The sequence below is a fragment of the Theropithecus gelada genome, chromosome 19 (assembly GCF_003255815.1).
Source record: "Theropithecus gelada isolate Dixy chromosome 19, Tgel_1.0, whole genome shotgun sequence".
Classification (NCBI taxonomy): Eukaryota; Metazoa; Chordata; class Mammalia; order Primates; family Cercopithecidae; genus Theropithecus; species Theropithecus gelada.
The window spans coordinates 25324887-25346490 of record NC_037687.1 but is presented as its reverse complement, the minus strand read 5'-3'; the positions used below and the strand labels follow the sequence as shown (position 1 = coordinate 25346490).

Here is a 21604-nt window from a genome sequence, read left to right as displayed (position 1 = left end):
TGTCAGGTGATAAAGGAGAGCCCTCATGAATGGAATTAGTTCCCTCATGAATGGAATTAGTTCCCTCATGAAGGAGACCCTGGAGAGCTCCTTTCTCTTTCCCCATGCTTGGACAGAACAAGAAGTCTGCCCTCTATGAATCAGGAGCAGACACGGAGTCTGCCAGCACTTTGATCCTGGACGTTCCAGCATCCAGAGCTGTGACAAATGCATTTATATTGTTTACAACCTTCTCAGTCCATACTTTGTAAAAATAGCAGCCTTGGCCGGGCATGGTGGCTCACGCCTGTAATCCCAGCACTTTGGGAGGCAGAGACGGGCAGATCTCCTGAGGTCAGGAGTTCGAGACCAACCTGGCCAACATGGTGAAACCCTGTCTCTACTACAAATACAAAAATTAACCGGGCTGGGTGGCAGGCACTTGTAATCCCAGCTACTTGGGAGGCTGAGGCACGAGAATCGCTTGAACCTGGTTGTAGTGCGCCAAGATTGTGCCATTGCACTCCAGCCTAGGCGACAAGAGTGAAATCCATCAAAAAAAAAAAGGTCTGAAATGATTGAGACAGATGCTCTGGCATGCATAAAAGACCACGGACTAGGATGAATTGTTTGCTTTGGGAACCCAGTGCTTCCTAGCTCTGTGCTAAGTAATTTTAGCCTTCTATGATTAATCACCACAAGGATTTGTGATGAGAGTACTGTATCCTTATTTTACAAGTTAGAAAGCTGATACTCGGAGAGGTTAAGCAACAATTTTGACAGGTCTGTCACTGCTGAGTGATGTCTGTGAAAGGCACTGAATGCAGATTTCTCTGGTGTCCATCATCCTTGACACACTTGCCCTAAATAAAGAGATCCTACCTTCAAATAAGCTCAGTCCATCCAGGGTTGTGCAAACAACTTCATCAGGTTAACATTCCCTCCTGTTTAGGACCAATGAAGGATAGAAGAGTAGGGCCCTTCTTAGGCTCCTATAGTTTACAAAAACACAGTATCCTTTGAGAAGCCAGTAGTGAGCATCGCCAAGTGTGACAGACTGTGATGAACATGAGGGATTGAGAATCAAAGGAGGCATGCCTCCTGAGATAAGATCATTGTCTACTGTGTGGAAACAGAGATGCAGTTAATTCAGTAAAAATGTGGAGGAATGGCATTTTATTATAGGATGGGCATCAAAGAAGGTGTCTGTTAAGGATGGGCATCTCTAAGACATTTCTAAGGATGGGCATCTCTAGGGATGGCATCTGTAAAGCATCTCTAAGGATGCCAGGTCTAAGTATGGACATCTCTAAGGTTGGCATCTCTAAGGATGGCACTCTAAGGATGGGCATATCTAAGGATGGCATCTCCATGGATGGACATTTCTAAGGCATTTCTAAGGATGGACATCTCTAAGGAAGGCATGTCTAAGGCATCTCTAAAGATGGCATCTCTATGGATTGGCATCTCTAAGATGGCCTCTCTAAGGCATCCCTAAGGATGGACATCTCTAAGGGTGGTATCTCTAAGGATGGATGTCTCTAAGGATGGCATCTCTAAGGATGGCATCTCTATGGATGGGCATCTCTAAGGATGGACATCTCTACAGATGACATCTCTAAGGATGGCATCCCTAAGGATTGGGCTACTTTCACTACATCACAGTGAGGAAATTGTCCAACCATCGAGCTCCTCTGACATGCTCACATGCCAACTCCATTTGTTTTCCCTGGAACCGTAGATCCAGTATCAGTGTAGATGCATCAAACACACAAGGCTAAGGCTACGCAAAAAACTGCAAGAAATGAAAACTGTAATTTTTTTCTCAGGCTGAAGCCAGAGTGAGAAATTATTTGTAAGGGACATATACTTGTTGGGGAAAAATTAAAGATTTGACATCTTGCTCCTCTGGTTCATGTACATTCAGAAGAATCAAAGACATGTAGGTTATTTGCATAAAAATTAGTATATATGTTATTTTTCTTCTTTGTTCTCATAAGTTTTTATTCCAACAGTTTCTATCTCATAAGAAGTAGGAAAAAAAGTGCTGGGCCCAGTGGCTCACACCTGCAATCCCAGCACTTTGGGAGGTGGAGGCAGGTGGATCACCTGAGGTCAGGAGTTTGAGACCAGCCTGAACAACATGGTGAAATCCCATCTCTACTGAAAATATAAAAATTAGCCGTGCATAGTGGCCTACACCTGTAATCCCAGCTTCTCAGGAGGCTGAGGCAGGAGAATCCCTTGAACCTGGGAGGTGGAGGTTGCAGTGAGCTGAGGTCATGCAACTACACTCCAGCCTGGGAGACAGAGTGAGATTCCGTCTCAAAATAATAATAACAATAATAATAATAATAATAAAGTTGGGGAAAAAAGAGCAGAGTTCCCATGTAGCCTTCACCCAGCTTCCCCTAACGATAATACTTTTTTTTTTCTTTTTTTTTTTTTTTGAGACAAAGTCTCTGTTGCCCAGGCTGGAGTGCAGTGGCATGATCTCCGCTCACTGCAACCTCCACCTGCCGGGTTCAAGGGATTCTTGTGCCTCAGTCTCCCAAGTAACTGGGATTACAGGTGCCTGCCACCACACCCAGCTAATTTTCATAGTTTTAGTAGACATGGGGTTTCACCGTGTTGGCCAGGCTGGTCTCAAACTCCTGATCTTAGGTGATCCACCTGCCTCAGCCTCCAAAAGTTTTTGGATTACAGGCGTGAGCCACTGTGCCTGGCTGATAATACTTCCTATAACAATAGTGATATGGTTTGGATGTTTGTCCCTTCCAAATCTCATGCTGAAATGTGATTCCCAGTGTTGGAGGTGGGGCCTGGAGGGAGGTGATTGGATCATGGGGGCATATCCCTCATGAATGGTTTAGCACCATCCCCTTGGTGATAAGTGGCTTGTTACTGTGAGTTCATGCAAGATCTGGTTGTTTAAAAGTGCGTGGTCGCGGTGGCTCAAGCCTGTAATCCGAGCACTTTGGGAGGCCGAGACGGGTGGATCGCGAGGTCAGGAGATCGAGACCATCCTGGCTAACCCGGTGAAACCCCATCTCTACTGAAAAATACAAAAAACTAGCCGGCGAGGTGGCGGGTGCCTGTAGTCCCAGCTACTCGGGAGGCTGAGGCAGGAAAATGGTGTGAACACGGGAGGCGGAACTTGCAGTGAGCTGAGATCCGGCCACTGCACTCCAGCCTGGGTGACAGAGCGAAACTCCGTCTCAAAAAAAAAAAAAAAAAGTGTGTGGCACCTCCCGCCTCACTCTCTTGCTCGTGCTGACATCATATGACAGGCCTGTTCCCACGTCACCTTCCACCATGAGTTAAACCTCCCTCAGGCCTCCCAGAAACCAAGCAAAGGCTGGTCCCATGCTTGTACATCCTGCAGCACCATGAGCCAATTAAACCTCTTTACTTTGTAAATTACCTGGTCTCAGATATTCCTTTATAGCAATGCAAGAACGACCCAATACAGGCCAGGTGTGGTGGCTCATGCCTGTAATCCCAGCACTTTGGGAGGCTGAGGTGGGCAGATTACCTGAGGTCAGGAGTTTGAGACCAGCCTGACCAACATGGAGAAACTCTGACTCTACTAAAAGTACAAAATTAGCCGGGCATGGTGGTGCATACGTGTTAATTCCAGCTACTTGGGAGGCTGAGGCAAGAGAATCACTTGAACCCGGGAGGCAGAGCTTGCAGTGAGCCGAGATCGTGCCACTGCACTCCAGCCTGGGCAACGGAGCGAGATTTAAATTTTAAATGTTTTATTATTGTTATTATTATTTTATTAATATTTTAAAAATTGAGATGGAGATTTAAATTTTAAATCTATAAATTTAAAAAATAATCATAATAAAAATAGAATAAAACCAATGCCAAATACCCCAAAGCAGGACCCTCTGGTCAACTGCACTGCAGCAGACGTTCTAAAGTCAATGCTGTCCAATAGAGTTCTCACCCAGGATGGAAATGTTCCCTCTCTGTGCTGTCCAGTGTGGAAGCCACTGGCCACATGTGGCTTTTTTTTTTTTTTTTAAAAAAGATGCATACTTTAATTAGAATTGCTGAAAAAATATTCAGGATTTTTGCTTTCGTTGATGATGTCTTTAACAGGCTTTATGTTCCAGCTGAAAGCTGGTTTTGCATTGCAATCAAATGTTTTTTTTTTTTAGACAAAAGTTGCCTTTAGTAATAATTCCTCAATTATTTTCTTTCTTTTTTTGCTTCCTTTTTTTTTTATCAATGACTTTTTTCTACAGTTTGGTTTTGAACTTACTTCAGAATTTCTCAACAATTGCTTTCACGGATATTCAGCTGATGGAGGTGTTCACTGTTGTAACCTTTTGTGGAGAGGGATTTGGGAATATCTATCAAACAGTAATGCTCAGGCTGAGTGCACTTGTAATCCCAGTGCTTTGGGAGGCCATGGTGGAAGGATTTCTTGGGGCTGGGAGTTGAAGACCAGCCTGAGACCTCATCTCTGTTCCCTGGGGTCCTCTCCAAAGCAGATTTTGTTGCCAGACATCCCACGCCTATGTCCATTCCCCAGAAAAATTCTTTTAGTTTCACATGTCTGGGGAGGCCTCACCATCATGGCAGAAATCAAAGGAGGAGCAAACGCATGTCTTACATGGTGGCGGGCAAGAGCCATGTGTGGCTTTTGAGCACTTGAAATATGGCTACTTCAAATGAGGAACTGATTTTCACATTTAGCAATTTAAAACTAAGATGTAAATAGGCCTGTGTGGCTAGTGGCTGTCATATTGGCCAGTGAATATCTTGACCTAAAGGACACTCCATCACTTCTAACCTGATGAACCATTGACTGACCCTGTAGAACATGGAGCCCATGTTGGCTAATATTGGAATCACCTGTGAGGCTTTGACAGCACTGATGCTGCAGTCCCACCTCCAGACTTCTGATTCAATTGGTGTGGGCTGTGACCTGGGTATTGGGTTGTTTTTAAAGCTTCCCAGGTGTGGTCAAGGTTGGAAGTACCTTGGAATATAAATGCATGCATTTCATGCATTGGTTCATTACTGCTTCAGTCTTTGATTCCAACATCATATGATACCAATTGGAGCAATTTAAGCCAGAGAAGCTGGCTTTGTGCACGTTGAACATGGGCACAGTCCAAAGAGAAGAGACGTCAGGACACATGTGGCTCAAGGCAGCACGGTAGCTCTATTATTTAGAAATCTGTATAACAATATCTTTATTCAAAATGTCTTCTATTTTTTGGTCGTCTAGGCCCATCCTATGTAAGAGAACTTTCTGTGACGATGGGGGTGTTCTGTTTTCTGCTACACAGTGTTACAGCCGTGAGTGACACGTAGGTGTTGAGTACTTGAAATGTGCATAGTGCAACTGAGAAACTCAAGTTTACCTAAGTGTAATTCATACAAATTTAAATACCACATCCGGGTAGCGGCTACTCTACTGGACAGTGCAGCTCCAGTTTTTAATAACGTCGTCTTCATCTTCATCAACTAATTCTTGATATTTTTCATCTTTTTGTGAAATGAGGATCCCAACCTCCAGTGTATCAGAAGACCAGGAATCTTCAGAAGAACAAGTTTCAGGTAATGGGCTAATAGGGAGAGGAGTGAAGGGCGTGTGGATTGATGGAAATGTTCTGTGGTTTTATGTGGAGAAGACAATTTAGAGTCTTTTGCGCAGTGAAGAGATCAGGAGTGATTTTCCTTACCTCGGCCACAGTGCACTGTGCAGTTTAAATGGGGACATGTAAGCCTCTCACCGCTGGGGCACGGAAATGCTCAGGGGAACCAGGGGATGGTCCTGGTGGCTGGGGACAGCAGCAGGAACTAGGAAGGATGCACGCTGTTTCACCTTGCAGAAAAGCTCGATCCTTTTCTGACCTGGACTTGCCTCACCAGCAGAAGATGTCATCTGCTACTTGGGGCCAGTAGAAATGTAGGTGCATTGGTTCCAGTCCTCAGCAAACGGTGCCTCCCACCAAAGCTGTCTAGCCTGGCTTCCCAGAAAGCCCTATGGAATTTGGGGTATACTTTTAGTCATGAGCAAAACTCCATATTCTGGTCACTCTGTTCTCTTTCAATATCTGTATCCCAACAGCACCTGTGCAATTCAGCCTCCAGGAGTCCTTCAGGCCATGCCTCTTCCAACCCTTTACCTCTTATGTGTCTAGTATCTTTTTTTCAGGAGCTGTTTACTCAGAAATGCATCAGATGATTTCCTCTATTTATGCTGAACTCCATTTTATGTTCAAACAAGATTATAAATATGATCAGTTTCTGGGGCCTGAAGGAAATGTGGATGTTGAGTTGATCAATAAGAGTGCAAACAAATACAGGTAAGAATGGAAGATGCTGATTTGAAAACAGCTCTGATATAAACGAAGTGTATTGGCTCCATCCCTTATGATAGCTAAAATTTCATCAATAATATGTTTATTTCATGCACTGCGAAATTGGTATTTTAATTTCGATATATATATATATATATATATATATATAGTGCAGAGAAATTGGAGCCCAGAGAGGTTAATGAACTCCCCAGTGTTTTCTAATGTAGTGAAAGTCGCAGATGGGTCCTGAACTTGCCTCACTTCAAATTCCACCTCCCTCTGCACATCGCTGCTTAAATCCAAGTCCTGGGGTTCTCCTGTCATGACATCACTCTGGCTCCTTTCAGACTTCGGTTCCCCACTGCTGGCTGGTATCTGTGGTCAGCCACCGGCCTCGGCTTCGTGGTAAGGGATGCGGTCACGGTGACGATTGCGTTTGGTTCCTGGAGTCAGCACCTGGCCCTGGACCTGCAGCACCATGAACAGTGGCTGGCGGCCGGCCCCTTGTTTGCCGTCACTGCAGAGCCAGAGGAGGCTGTGGCCGAAATCCACCTCCCCCACTTCATCTCCCTCCAAGGTAATGCAGGGTGAGCGGAGGCTGTGGAGGCTGCCGGGGCGCGTGGTGTCTCACTGCTGTTGCGGTTCTCCTGCGGCAGGTGAGGTGGACGTCTCCTGGTTCCTCGTGGCCCATTTTAAGGATGAAGGGATGGTCCTGGAGCAGCCAAGCCGGGTGGAGCCTTTCTATGCTGTCCTGGACAACCCCAGCTTCTCTCTGATGGGCATCCTGCTGCGGATCGCCAGGGGGACTCGCCTCTCCATCCCCATCACCTCCAACACGTTGCTCTATTTTCACCCCCACCCCAAAGACATTAAGTTCCACTTGTACCTTGTCCCCAGCGACGCCTTGCTGACGAAGGTAAGCTGAGCGATTTAGGAGACCAGAGAAGATGACAATGATATTTCCAGGTTATCCCCTGGGCCCCTCCAGTGGAACAGAAAGGGCAAGGCACAGTTTTCATGGAGAGAACATGGATCACTCTCCCCGAGGGTCACCTATAGGTGCTGAATATTGAGCCACATGCAAGAATCCCCNATAATCATTTATCAGAGATGGCAGGATACATCATGTCTTTCCTCCGTCAGTTTCTTTTTATCCTTCTGGAGCTGGTTCTCTTTATAGGCATATGTGGGATGCTTCCTGGATAGGTCTCCACATCCCTTCGCTGCTTAATCCCCATCATGATTTCATCCCTTTGCTCAGTATAACTTGAATTTTTTTCTTTTATTTGATATTCCAGGCCCAGTTTATATTTCAGCTTTGCCCATTCTTTCTTCATTACTACCACTGATATTTTAAAATTAATATAATATGCACATAATGTATTGCTCCATAATTTTCAGAGTGGACACGCCCATGTATCCAGCACCCAGAGCAAGATACAGAACATCTCCAACTTCTCTGAGGCCCCCTTGAACACTCTCCCAGTCATTACCCCAAGGGTGTCTGACAGCTGGACTAGTAATGCCACCTACTGTCAATTGCTTTTAGTTTAAATTCTTGCTCGTTATTTCCATAAAGTCTCTATTGAGTTGCCCCTGAGACTTCTGAAAGGTTTTCTTATTGTTTGAATTCCATTGTATGTCCTTGGTGCCTGCTCAGATAGTTCTGAGGTCTCGCCTTCTGCTCCAGCTTCTGGGCCTCTCAGAGGGGACCTCACTCTTCTGTATCTGCTCCCCGGTGCTCAGGTGGCCGAGCATCTCACAGCAGCCCTGTGATGGAGAGAAGTGACATCTCTACCCTCACCCATCAGAGACGTGTTCACAGACACAGCCGAGCTACCAGTCCTCGGCTGAGGCACCAAAAGGAAGTCCCTTTGTCCTCTGGTTTTATAAGTCCCCTGGCCAAACTCTCCACAGTGTAAAAATAAAATCGGCCGGGCGCGGTGGCTCAAGCCTGTAATCCCAGCACTTTGGGAGGCCGAGACGGGCGGATCACGAGGTCAGGAGATCGAGACCATCCTGGCTAACACAGTGAAACCCCGTCTCTACTAAAAAATACAAAAAACTAGCCGGGCGAAGTGGCGGGCGCCTGTGGTCCCAGCTACTCGGGAGGCTGAGGCAGGAGAATGGCGTGAACCCGGGAGGCGGAGCTTGCAGTGAGCTGAGATCCGGCCACCGCACTCCAGCCTGGGCGACAGAGCCAGACTCAGTCTCAAAAAAAAAATAAAATAAAATAAAATCAAATCAAACTGTACAGGAGTTTATGATAAGTTTACCATTCACAAGAAACCCTTTGGCTCTGAGATGTCCATCAGCAAAATGTTACTACCATGTCTATTTTGCATAGAGGCATGTTTACATCTATCTAGTTTATCACTCTACCATCTATCTGTCTATTTATCTCTGTGTGTGCTTCTGGATGTTGGCTCCATGGATGTGTCCACTGTGAAAATTATGGAGCAATAAATTATTTGCCTATTTTATTAATTTAAAATGTAATCTATCAATCATCTCATTTCTTTTTTTTTTTTTTTTTTTTTTTGAGATGGAGTCTTACTCTGTCACCCAGGTGGAGTGCAGTGGCGAGATCTCAGCTCACTGCAACCTCTGCCTCCCGGGTTGAAGCGATTCTCCTACCGCAGCCTCCCAAGTAGTTGGGATTACAGACGTGCGTCGCCATGCCCAGCTCATTTTTGTATTTTTAGAAGAGACAGGGTTTCACCATGTCGGCCAGGCTGATCTTGAACTCCAGACCTTAGGTGGCTCACCTGCCTCGGCCTCCCAAAGTGCCGGGATTACAGGTGTGAGCCAGCGCGCACAGCTCTATCCTCTCAATCTTTACATCAACTGAATCATATCCTACATTCTACTTAATACAATATATAGAAAACTTTTATGCCACTATTTGTGCTTATTTCCTTTTTCTGTGTGCTTTCTAATGTTTCTCCCCGTTATTCCTCAGATGATAGATGATGAGGAAGATCGCTTCTGTGGTGTGCGTCTACAGACTTCACCCCCAGTGGAACCCCTGACCTTTGGTGCCCATTATATTGTGTCTAATTCTGCTCATCTGGAAATAATACCCACGGTTGGTAGAATTCAAATCTAACACAGCAGATTTCAGAATGTTTTGTAATTTTGAAACAAATAGAAGAATTTTAGCAAAATGCAATTTTTTTCATTAATCACGAATACAAAGTTTTTAAAAAATTGAAAATACAGGAAAACAGTCTTAATCAAATTAAATATTTCCAAAACCTTAACACAGGCAGAGGTAACATTTTAGCCTTTGGGGTACTTATATTGTGATTAAAAGTGTACATTTAGTTATCTGAATTGAAGTTTCCCCTTCTCTGTTATGGTTCCCTGCAGGCCTGACATCTTGCCTAGCTAAGTCACTTAACAAATATTTGTTGAGATGTTTGAATGAAGAAATATAATATCTTGGCTGGGCTCGGTGGCTCATACCTGTAATCCCAGCACTTTGGGAGGCCGTGGCAGGCAGATCATGAGTCAAGAGTTCGAGACCAGCCTGACCAACATGGTGAAACCCCTTCTCTACTAAAATACACAAAAAATTAGCCAGGTGTGGTGGTGCATGCCTGTAATCCCAGCTACTCAGGAGGCTGAGATAGGAGAATCACTTGAACCCAGGAGCTGGAATTTGCAGTGAGCCGAGATAGTGCCACTGCACTCCAGCCTGGGCGAAAGAGTCAGACTCCATCTCAAAAACAAAAACATAAAATTAGAAAAGTAAAAGAAATATATTTTATATTATATGTTACATTTTTGTATTTTTACTGGAGATTACTGTATATTTCTGCACAATTGAAATTATTCCTACATATTATTTTCATAGGACATAATATGCCATGTAGCTAAAACCCTAGTGCTTTTAAAATCACTTCATTATTATTCAGCATAGTTGAGTTCCTTGTAGTTTCTCATAACAAGTGTCCTGGCAATAAATATTTCAATTCATACAGTTTTGCATTTTTCATGTGCAGCTAGGGTGCCCGAAGAGAAATGACTGATTCAAAGAGAACTCACCAAGTTAAAGCTAGTGCATTTCCAAAGAGATTTTCAAAGATTTCTCACAATATAAGTTCTCAAGAATAAAGGACGAGATTATCCAACAAAATATCCATCTCTAGAATAAAGTATCAAAATTTAATTGTTTTCCAATCTGAATGGGAAAAAAATGCATCTCAGTCCATTTTATTTTTTGTTATTGTTGTTTCTTTACTTTTTTGAGACAGAGTCTCACTCTGTCTCCCAGGCTGGGTGCTCACAGCAACCTCCTCCTCCCTGGTTCAAGGGATGCTTATGCCTCAACCTCCCAAGTTGCTGAGATTACAGGGGTGGGCCACCATGCCTGACTAATTTTTTGTATTTTTAGTAGAGATGGGGTTTCACCATGTTGCCCATGGCTGGTCTCGAACTCCTGACCTCAGGTGGGGCCCACCTGCCTCTGTAGACTTCACCTCTGGGGGCAGGGCATAGCTGAACAAAAGGCAGCAGAAACTTCTGCAGACTTAAACGACCCTGTCTGACAACTCTGAAGAGAGCAGTGGTTCTCCCAGTGAGGTGTTTCAGCTCTGCCTCCCATGTAGCCCAACTTGGAGACACCTCCCAGTAGGGGGCTGACTGACACCTCATACAGCCAGGTGCCCCTCTGAGATGAAGCTTCCAGAGAAAGGATCAGGCAGCAATATTTGCTCTTCTGCAGCCTCCGCTGGTGATACCCAGGTAAACAGGGTCTGGAGTGGACCTCCAGCAAACTCCAACAGACCTGCAGCTGAGGGACCTGATTGTCAGAAGGAAAGCTAACAAACAGAAAGGAATAGCATCAACATCAACAAAAAGGACATCCACACCAAAACTTCATCTGTAGGTCACCATCATCAAAGACCAAAGGTAGATAAAACCACAAAGATGGGGAGAAACCAGAGCAGAAAAGCTGAAAATTCTAAAAAACAGAGCGCTCCTTCTCCTCCAAAGGATCGCAGCTCCTTGCCAGCAATGGAACAAAGCAGGACAGAGTGACTTTGATGAGTTGACAGCAGTAGGCTTCAGAAAGTCGGTAATAACAAACTTCTCCAAGCTAAAGAAGCATGTTCTAACCCATCGCAAGGAAGCTAAAAACCTTGAAAAAAGATTACACGAATGACTAGAATAAACAGGTAGAGAAGACTTTAAGTGACCTGATGGAGCAGAAAACTATGGCACGAGAACTATGTGAAACATGCACAAGCTTCAGAAGCCAATTCAATCAAGTGGAAGAAAGGGTACCAATGATTGAAGATCAAATGAATGAAATGAAGCGAGAAGTTTAGAGTAAAAAGAGTAAAAAGAAAAGAACAAAGCCTCTAAGAAATATGGGACTATGTGAAAAGACCAAATCTACGTCTGATTGGTGTAACTGAAAGTGACAGGGAGAATGGAACCAAGTTGGAAAACACTCTGCAGGATATTATCCAGGAGAACTTCCCCAACCTAGCAAGGCAGACCAACATTCAAATTCAGGAAATACAGAGAACGCCACAAAGATACTCCTCGAGAAGAGCAACCCCAAAACACATAATTGTCAGATTCACCAAGGTTGAAATGAAGGAAAAAATGTTTAGGGCAGCCAGAGAGAAAGGTTGGGTTACCCACAAAGGGAAGCCCATCAGACTAACAGCGGGTCTCTCTCGGCAGAAACCCTACAAGCCAGAAGAGAGTGGGAGCCAATATTCAACATTCTTAAAGAAAAGAATTTTCAACCCAGAATTTCATATTCAGCCAAACTAAGCTTCATAAGTGAAGGAGAAATAAAATCCTTTACAGACAAGCAAATGCTGAGAGATTTTGTCACCACCAGGCCTGCCTTACAAGAGCTCCTGAAAGAGGCACTAAACATGGAAAGGGACAACTGGTATAAGCCACTGCAAAAACATGCCAAATTGTAAAGACCATTGATGCAAGGAAAAAAGTGCATCAACTAATGGGCAAAATAACGAACTAACATCATAATGACAGGATCAAATTCACACATAACAATATTAACCTTAAATGTAAATGGGCTAAATGCCCCAATTAAAAGACACAGACTGGCAAATTGGATAAAGAGTCAAGACTTATCAGTGTGCCGTATTCAGGAGACCCATCTCATGTGCAGAGACACACATAGGCTGAAAATAGAGGGACTGAGGAAGATCTACCAAGCAAGTGGAAAGCAAAATAAAAAGCAAGGGTTGCAATCCTAGTCTCTGATTAAACAGACTTTAAACCAACAAAGATCAATAGAGACAAAGAAGACCATTACATAATGTTAAAGGGTCAATTCAACAAGAATAGCTAACTATCCTAAATATATACGCACCCAATACAGGAGCACCCAGATTCATAAAGCAAGTCCTGAGAGACCTAAAAAGAGACTTAGACTCCCACACAATAATAATGGGAGACTTTAACACCCCACTGTCAATATTAGACAGATCAATGAGACAGAAGGTTAATAAGGATATCCAGGACTTGAACTCAGCTCTGCACCAAGCAGACCTAATAGACATCTACAGAACTTTCCACCCCAAATCAACAGAATATACATTCTTCTCAGCACCACGTCGCACTTATTCCAAAATGGACCACATAGTTGCAAGTAAAGCACTCCTCAGCAAATATAAAAGAACAGAAATCACAACAAACTATCTCTCAGACCACAGTGCAATCAAATAAGAACTCAGGATTAAGAAACTCACTCAAAACTGCACAACTACGTGGAAACTGAACAACCTGCTCCCGAGTGACTACTGGATAAATAACGAAATGAAGGCAGAAATAAAGATGTTCTTTGAAACCAGTGAGAACAAAGACACAGAATCTCTGGGACACATTTAAAGCAGTGTGTAGAGGGACATTTATAGCACTAAACGCCCAAAAGAGAAAGCAGGAAATATCTCAAATCGACACCCTAACATCACAATTAAAAGAACTAGAGAAGCAAGAGCAAACACATTCAAAAGCTAGCAGAAAGCAAGAAATAACTAAGATCAGAGCAGAACTGAAGGAAATAGAGACACAAAAAACCCTTCAAAAAATCAACGAATCCAGGAGCTGGATTTTGGAAAGATCAACAAAATTGGTAGACTGCTAGTAAGACTAATGAAGAAGAAAAGAGAGAAGAATCAAGTAGATGCAATAAAAAATGATAAAGGGGATATCACCACCGATCCCACAGAAATACAACCATCAGAGAATACTATAAACACCTCTACACAAATAAACTGGAAGATCTAGAAGAAATGGAAAAATTTCTGGACACATACACCCTCCCAAGACTAAACCAGGAAGAAGTTGAATCACTGAATAGACCAATAGTAGGCTCTGAAATTGAGGCAATAATTAATAGTCTACCAACCAAAAAAAGTCCAGGACCAGACGGATTCACAGCCCAATTCTACCAGAAGTACAAAGAGGAGCCGATACCATTCCTTCTGAAACTATTCCAATCAATAGAAAAAGAGGGAATCCTCCCGAACTAATTTTATGAGGCCAGCATCATCCTGATACCAAAGCCTGGCAGAGACACACACACAAAAAAGAGAATTTTAGACCAATATCCCTGATGAACATCGATGCAAAAGTCCTCAATAAAATACTGACAAACCGAATCCAGCAGCACATCAAAAAGCTTATCCACCAAGATCAAGTTGGCTTCATCCCTAGGATGCAAGGCTGGTTCAACATACGCAAATCAATAAACGTATTCCATCACATGAAGAAAACAAATGACAAAAACCAAATGATTATCTCAATAGATGCAGAAAAGGCCTTTGACAAAATTCAACAATGCTTCATGCTAAAAACTCTCAATAAACTGGGTACTGATGGAACGTATCTCAAAATAATAAGAGATATTTATGACAAACCCACAGCCAGTATCATACTGAATGGGAAAAAACTGGAAGCATTCCCTTTGAAAACTGGCACAAGACAGGGATGCCCTCTCTCACCACTCCTATTTAACATAGTGTTGGAAGTTCTGGCCAAGGCAATCAGGCATGAGAAAGAAATAAAGGATATTCAATTAGGAAAAGAGGAAGTCAAATTGTCCCTGTTTGCAGATGACATGATTGTATATTTAGAAAACCCCGTCGTCTCAGCCCTAAGTCTCCTTAAGCTGATAAGCAACTTCAGCAAAGTCTCAGGATACAAACTTAATGTGCAAAAATCACAAGCATTCCTATACACCAATAACAGACAAACAGACAGCCAAATCATGAATGAACTCCCATTCACAATTGCTTCAAAGAGAATAAAATACCTAGGAATCCAATTTACAAAGGATGTAAAGGACCTCTTCAAGGGGAACTACAAACCACTGCTCAACGAAATAAAAGAGGACACCAACAAATGGAAGAACATTCCATGCTCATGGATAGGAAGAATCAATATAGTGAAAATGGCCATACTGACCAAGGTAATTTATAGATTCAATGACATCCCCATCAAGCTACCCATGACTTTCTTCACAGAATTGGGAAAAACTACTTTAAAATTCATATGGAACCAAAAAAGAGCCCCATTGCCAAGACAATCCTAAGCCAAAAGAACAAAGCTGGAGGCATCATGCTACCTGACTTCAAACTATATTACAAGGCTATAGTAATCAAAACAGCATGGTACTGGTACCAAAACAGAGATATAGACCAATGGAACAGAACAGAGCCCTCAGAAATAATGCCACACATCTACAACCATCTGATCTTTGACAAACCTGACAAAAACAAGAAATGGGGAAAGGATTCCCTATTTAATAAATGGTGCTGGGAAAACTGGCTAGCCATAAGTAGAAAGCTGAAACTGGATCCCTTCCTTACACCTTATACAAAAACTAATTCAAGATGGATTAGAGACTTAAATGTTAGACCTAAAATCATAAAAACCCTAGAAGAAAACCTAGGCAATACCATTCACGACATAGGCATGGGCAAGGACTTCATGTCTAAAACACCAAAGCAATGACAACAAAAGCCAAAATTGACAAATGGGATCTAATTAAACTAAAGAGCTTCCACACAGCAAAAGAAACTACCATCAGAGTGAGCAGGCAACCTACAGAATGGGAGAAAATTCTTGTAATCTACTCATCTGACAAAGGGCTAATATCCAGAACCTACAAAGAACTCAAACAAATTTACAAGACAAAAACAAACAACGCCATCAAAAAGTGGGCAAGGGATATGAACAGACACTTCTCAAAAGAAGACATTTATGCAACCAGCAGACACATGAAAAAATGCTCATCATTACTAGCCATCAGAGAAATGCAAATCAAAACCACAATGAGATACCATCTCACACCAGTTAGAATGGCGATCATTAAAAGTCAGGAAACAACAGGGGCTGGAGAGGATGTAGAGAAATAGGAACAGTTTTACACTGTTGGTGGGACTGTAAACTAGTTCAACCATTGTGGAAGACAGTGTGGTGATTCCCCAAGGATCTAGAACTAGAAATACCATTTGACCCAGCCATCCTATTACTGGGTATATACCCAAAGGATTATAAATCATGCTGCTATACAGACACATGCACACGTATGTTTATTGTGGCACTATTCACAATAGCAAAGCCTTGGAACCAACCCAAATGTCTATCAATGACAGACTGGATTAAGAAAATGTGGCACATATACACCATGGAATACTCTGCAGCCATAAAAAAGGATGCATTCGTGTCCTTTGTAGGGACATGGATGCAGCTGGAAACCATCATTCTCAGCAAACTATTGCAAGGACAGAAAACCAAACACCACATGTTCTCACTCCTAGGTGGGAATTGAACAGTGAGAACACTTGGACACAGGAAGGGGAACATCACACACCAGGGCCTGTTGTCGGGTGGGAGGAGGGGGGAAGGGTAGCATTAGGAGATATACCTAATGTAAATGACGAGTTAATGGGTGCAGCACACCAACGTGGCACATGTATACATATGTAACAAACCTGCACCTTGTGCACATGTACCCTAGAACATAAAGTATAATAAAATTTAAAAAAAAAATTTAGTTACTATTTTCCGAGAGTTGTAGGGTTTGTTTCCTAAAGAAACTAGAAATTTGCATGAGCTAAGCTTTTCCTAATTCTGTCCTGCCTATGAGGTTAGCTCCCTATTCCCCAGGGCAGCTTTGCTTAGGAATCCTGGGGAAGTCGGGTGCAGAACGAAGAGAAGGAAGGACGTGAAAGCACAATGCCACATCTGACCCTTGGCTTCCCAGTGAGGCCAGGACAGACCTGATGAGCTGCCTTTACCAGTTTTCTCACGTTTCTGTATCGTCTGAGATTCTGAGTTAGTAACAATATTAATGAGGAGCCTCAGCACCTAAGACTTTTTTGTTTGTTTGTTTGTTTGTTTCTGAGATGGAATATCGCTCTTGTCGCCCAGGCTGGAGTGCATTGGCATGATCTTGGCTCACTGCAACCTCCACCTCCCGAGTTCAAGCGATTCTCCTGCCTCAGCCTCCCAATAAGCTGGGATTACAGGCACCCACCACCATGCCCAGCTAATTTGTTGTATCTTTAATAGAGACGGGGTTTTACCATGTTGGCCAGGCTGGTCTCAAACTCCTGACCTCAGGTGATCCGCCCACTGTGGCCTCCCAAAGTGCTGAAATCACAGGCATGAGCCACTGCGCCTGGCCAACACCTAAGATTTTTATATTCAGTTCGGATCATTTTTCTCTGACTCATGGGGTGTTGAGAGCTAGTTTACTCTTGCTTTCATAGAATAAAATTATTTCCTAACATTGTAAATTTAAAAGGATGTTTACTGGCTGGGTGCGGTGGCTCATGCTATAATCCTAACACTTTGGGAGGCCGAGGGGGGCGAATCATGAGGTCTTCAGTTCGAGACCAGCCTGGCCACTATGGTGAAACCCCGTCACTACTAAAAATACAAAAATCAGCCGGGCATGGTGGTGTGCACTTGTAATCTCAGCTACTCGGGAGGCTGAGGCAGGAGAATTGCTCGAACCTGGGAGTTGGAGGTTGCAGTGAGCTGAGATTGCGCTACTGCACTCCAGCCTGTGCAACAGAGCAATACCCCCTCTCAAAACAAAAACAAGAACAGGATGTTCAGGATGTTTACCTCTCTCCCTCTGTTTCCCCCATCAACCAGCCATGACATTGTGCAGAAAACAGGGGTTAAGTTCCATTGACCAGTTCACTGTAGGGAGCCGGGCCTTTCCACCCTCCACTGCTTCAAGTCAACTGCTCTGTTTCCTCTAGGAGTTGAAATTGTCCTACCGGAGCCCTGGAGAAATCCAGCCCTTCTCGAAATTCTATGCTGGGCAGATGAAGGAACCCATTCAACTTGAAATTACTGAAAAAAGACATGAGATTCTGGTCTGGAAGACTGTGGTGAAGCCAGGTAGGTGAGTGGGTGAGGCTGGCATTTTTGGTGAGGGGCAAATGCACCTCCACCATTGGATGTCAAAGAAGAGAGCCTGTTTATGTCTCCAGCCCAGATAAGAAATTGATTGTCAGTGTATCACCAACGTGAGGAAAACGAAAGTGATGGCAGTGGTTTGTCTGTAGAAAGTGAAATGCTCAAGGGGCCAGAGAATGGGGATGGCCATGGGAATGGAAACCCCTTACACCCGCCGGTAAAGAACAGGAGATTTTTGGCCGGGCGCGGTGGCTCAAGCCCGTAATCCCAGCACTTTAGGAGGCCGAGATAAGAGGATCACGAGGTCAGAAGATCAAAACCATCCTGGCTAACACGGTGAAACCCCGTCTCTACTAAAAAAATACAAAAAAAACTAGCCGGGCGAGGTGGCGGGCGCCTGTAGTCCCAGCTACTCCAGAGGCTGGGGCAGGAGAATGGCGAAAACCCAGGAAGCGGAGCTTGCAGTGAGCTGAGATCCGGCCACTGCACTCCAGCCTGGGTGACAGAGCGAGACTCCGTCTCAGAAAAAAAAAAAAAAAAAAAAAAGAACAGGAGTTTTTGGGGTTTTTTTCCCCCCCAGAATCTTGCTGTGTCGCCCAGGATTGTAACCCTCAGAGTTCCTACGACATTCTCCTGCCCATAGAAAGAGTATTGAAAAAATGGGCCAGGCACAATGGCTCACGCCTGTAATTCCAGCACTTTGGGAGGCTGAGGTGGGCGGATCACCTGAAGTCAGGAGTTTGAGACCAACCTGGCCAACATGGCAAAACCCCATTTCTACTAAAAATACAAGATTAACCGGGCATGGTGGCACATGCCTGTAATCCCAGCTACTCAGGGGGCTGAGGCAGGAGAATTGCTTGAACCTGGGAGGCAGAGGTTGCGGTGAGCCGAGATTGAGCCTGGGCAACGGAGACTGAGAGAGAGAGAGAGAGGAAGGAAGCAAGGAAGGGAGGGAGGGAGGGAAGGAGGGAGAAAGGAAGAAAGGAAGGAAGAGGGGAAGGGGAAGGGGAGAAAGGAAGAAAAAGAAAGAATGGAAGAAAGGAAAAGAAAAGAAAGAATACTGGAAAAATGTGTTGCTTTCTCTGATACATTTCCTGAATGGGCAGTGAGTGGCTCTTGACTTAATGGGGTTTCATTAGTATATTAGTGTGCCAAACAAGATCCCTGCCTTATAAAATGTATAGAATTAAATTATTTTCGTTGGCACATGAAAGACTAGAAAAGCTCAGTAAGGGTATATGATTCATTGTAGGTCATCTCCAATTCTTCCCTCTTTTGTAGTGGATATCCAGCTTGGAGCTGCATCAGCCCCTCGTACCTTCTCAGGTTAGTGAAATGTTTACACTAAAGCCAGATGGATGTATCTGATATCAAGAGGCCTTTGAGTGCTTTAACTTCACAAAGTGAGGCTCCATTTCTTCTAACCTTGTCATTTACAAAGAACAAGTGATGCCAGAGAAAAATACAAACAATGAGTATGATTTACTTACAGGAGGACGTGAGGACATCACGTCCACGCCAAGGAGCAGGCAACAGCAAGTTATTGGGGTAAATGTCTTGCATCTGGGGAACCGTAAGTTAAAGTAGTTCTATATTGAACTTTGAGAGGGATATAGTAACTATGAGACTAGGAAGTAAAATATCCAAAATGAAATGAACATGGGTTAGGCAACACCACAAGTTAAAGAGCCATCCCTGGCTGGGCATGGTGGCTCACACCTGTAATCCCAGCACTTTGGCAGACCGAGGCGGGTGGATCACCTGAGGTCAGGAGTTCAAGACCAGCCTGCCCAACTTGGTGAAACGCTGCCTTTACTAAAAATACAAAAATTAGCCAGGTATCGTGGCGCATGCCTGTAATCCCAGCTATCGGGGAGGCTGAGGCAGGAGAATCACTTGAACCTGGGAGGCGGAGGTTGCGGTGAGCTGAGATCATGCCATTGCACTCCAGCCTGGGCGATGAGCGAAATTCCCTCTCAAGAAATAAATAAATTAATTAATAAAGACCCAGCCCCCACCCTGGAATTATGAATCTTCGTTTGGTGCGGATCCCAAATCCTGTAAGAGAGCAATTCTCAGAGTCCGCAACTCCCCCTTTCATCCAGGTGCAGCCTTTGTGAGGGAGAACCACCGGCAACTCCAAGCCAGGATTGGGGACCTGAAAGGGGTGCTCGATGATCTCCAAGACAATGAGGTTCTCAGTGAGAATGAGAAGGAGCTGGTGGAGCAGGCAAAGACACGGCAGAGCAAGACCGACGCCCTGCTGAGCATGGTGGAGAAGAAAGGGGACCGGGCCCTGGAGCTGCTCTTCAGAAGCCTTAGTGAAAGGGACCCTTACCTCGTGTCCTATCTCAGACAGCAGAGTTTGTAAAGGGAGTCAGTCCGAGAGTGTGGAAGAGAGAATCCAGCGTTCTCATTGGAAATGAATGAGTAGAAATGCATCCTTGATTCCAGTGTCCAAAACAGAGGAGGGCTGGGTCACATTTGCCCATCACACAGGCTTTGGGGACAGATGCGTCACCTGGAAGATACCCATTGGCTGTATCCCCATGCCTTTCCCTCAAGAATATCTGAAGAAAAGAACAATCGTGCTTTTAAATCTTTTCTAACCGTGGCTCGATACATGACTATTCCATCCATTGACACGTTTCCCAAAGACCCAGGGTAAGTAAGTCAAGGCAGTTGTGTTTATGTATGACAGGCTCCAGAAAGGAAAATTCTCCTGATGAACCTGAAAACCAACTTTTATGGACACTCTGTTTGATGTCTCACCATTCCACCACAAAAAGCAGGAACGCTAACAAAACCTCTCAATCGAAGAGACTCAAGGTATTTCTTAATGGTATTGGTTTTATATACGTTGTCCCTTTAACATTTTATCTATTGCTGTTATTACTAGAATAATGTAAGTACGTTATTCTACAAGTACCCGGGAGGTGGAGGCTGCAGTGAGCCGAGGTCGCATCATCACATTCCAACCTGGGCGACAGATGGAGACTCCATCAAAAAAAAAAAAAAACCCTTGGGAAATTGCTATGTATCTTGTACTTTTAATCACTGAGTTTTGTATACCTTATTGACTGTTTCAATAGCTCTCAAGGAAAATGGCCTATTAACGGATTTCCAGATATTTCCCATTTCTGCCGCTCTTGATTTTGCAAGTTTCATTCTGCAGTTTTCTTTTTTGTCTGAAAAACTTTGATTTGTAGTTCTTTTAAAGCAGATCTGATAGCTATGACTTCTCTTTTCTTTCTTTCTTTTTTCTTTATTTTTTTTTTTTTGAAACAAAGTCTTGCTGTTGCCCAGGCTGGAGTGCAGCAGTATGATCTCAGCTCACTGCAACCTCCACCACCCAGGTTCAAGCAATTCTCCTGCCTTAGCCTCCCAAGTCGCTGGGGTTACAGGCGCCCACCACCACGCCCAGCTAATTTTTTGTATTTTTAGTAGAGATGGGGTTTCACCATGTTGGCCAGGCTGGTCTCGAACTCCTGACCTGAAGTGATCCACCCACCTCGGCCTCCCAAAGTGCTGGGATTACAGATGTGGCCCACCGCGCCCAGCCATGGCTCATCCTCGTATTGTAAGTAATTTTGATTTGTACCCTGGACATTTGAATGTTATGTTATGAGACTCTATGATTCATCTGTATTCGGCACAAAGTGTCCATTTTTTTTAAGTCTTCTATGAAGTGAGGTTTTCATGTTAGCTCATTTTTAAAGTCTGTGCAGTTCTGTCTATCCCGTGTGTGCCTGTGAGATTGGGCGGGGGTTGACCCGCTAGTGCGGGTCTCAGGGCCTTTAAATGGGAATTATATCACAGCAGTGGATGCCCAAGTTGGGGTTAAGCCTCGGAATTCATAAAAG

At 44.0% G+C, this 21604-nt stretch overlaps 1 protein-coding gene across 1 annotated transcript; it reads left to right on the top strand.

Moving 5' to 3' along the window:
- The first annotated feature begins 5277 nt into the window (after positions 1-5277).
- On the top strand, positions 5278-20358 carry CARD8 (caspase recruitment domain family member 8). Its single transcript, XM_025367963.1, has 8 exons — positions 5278-5559; positions 6161-6311; positions 6653-6882; positions 6962-7221; positions 9268-9393; positions 17579-17720; positions 19023-19067; positions 19847-20358. Exons 1-8 carry the CDS (start codon positions 5499-5501, stop codon positions 20110-20112), a joined length of 1281 nt encoding a protein of 426 aa, XP_025223748.1. The 5' UTR covers positions 5278-5498; the 3' UTR covers positions 20113-20358.
- The last annotated feature ends 1246 nt before the right edge of the window (positions 20359-21604 follow it).

Coding starts and splice junctions, on each gene's coding strand:
- CARD8 (XM_025367963.1), top strand. CDS start 5,499: ATGAGGATCCCAACCTCCAGTGTATCAGAAGACCAGGAATCTTCAGAA. Junction 5,560..6,160: donor TTCAGAAGAACAAGTTTCAG/GTAATGGGCTAA, acceptor TCTTTTTTTCAG/GAGCTGTTTACTCAGAAATG. Junction 19,068..19,846: donor AGCCCCTCGTACCTTCTCAG/GTTAGTGAAATG, acceptor CCTTTCATCCAG/GTGCAGCCTTTGTGAGGGAG.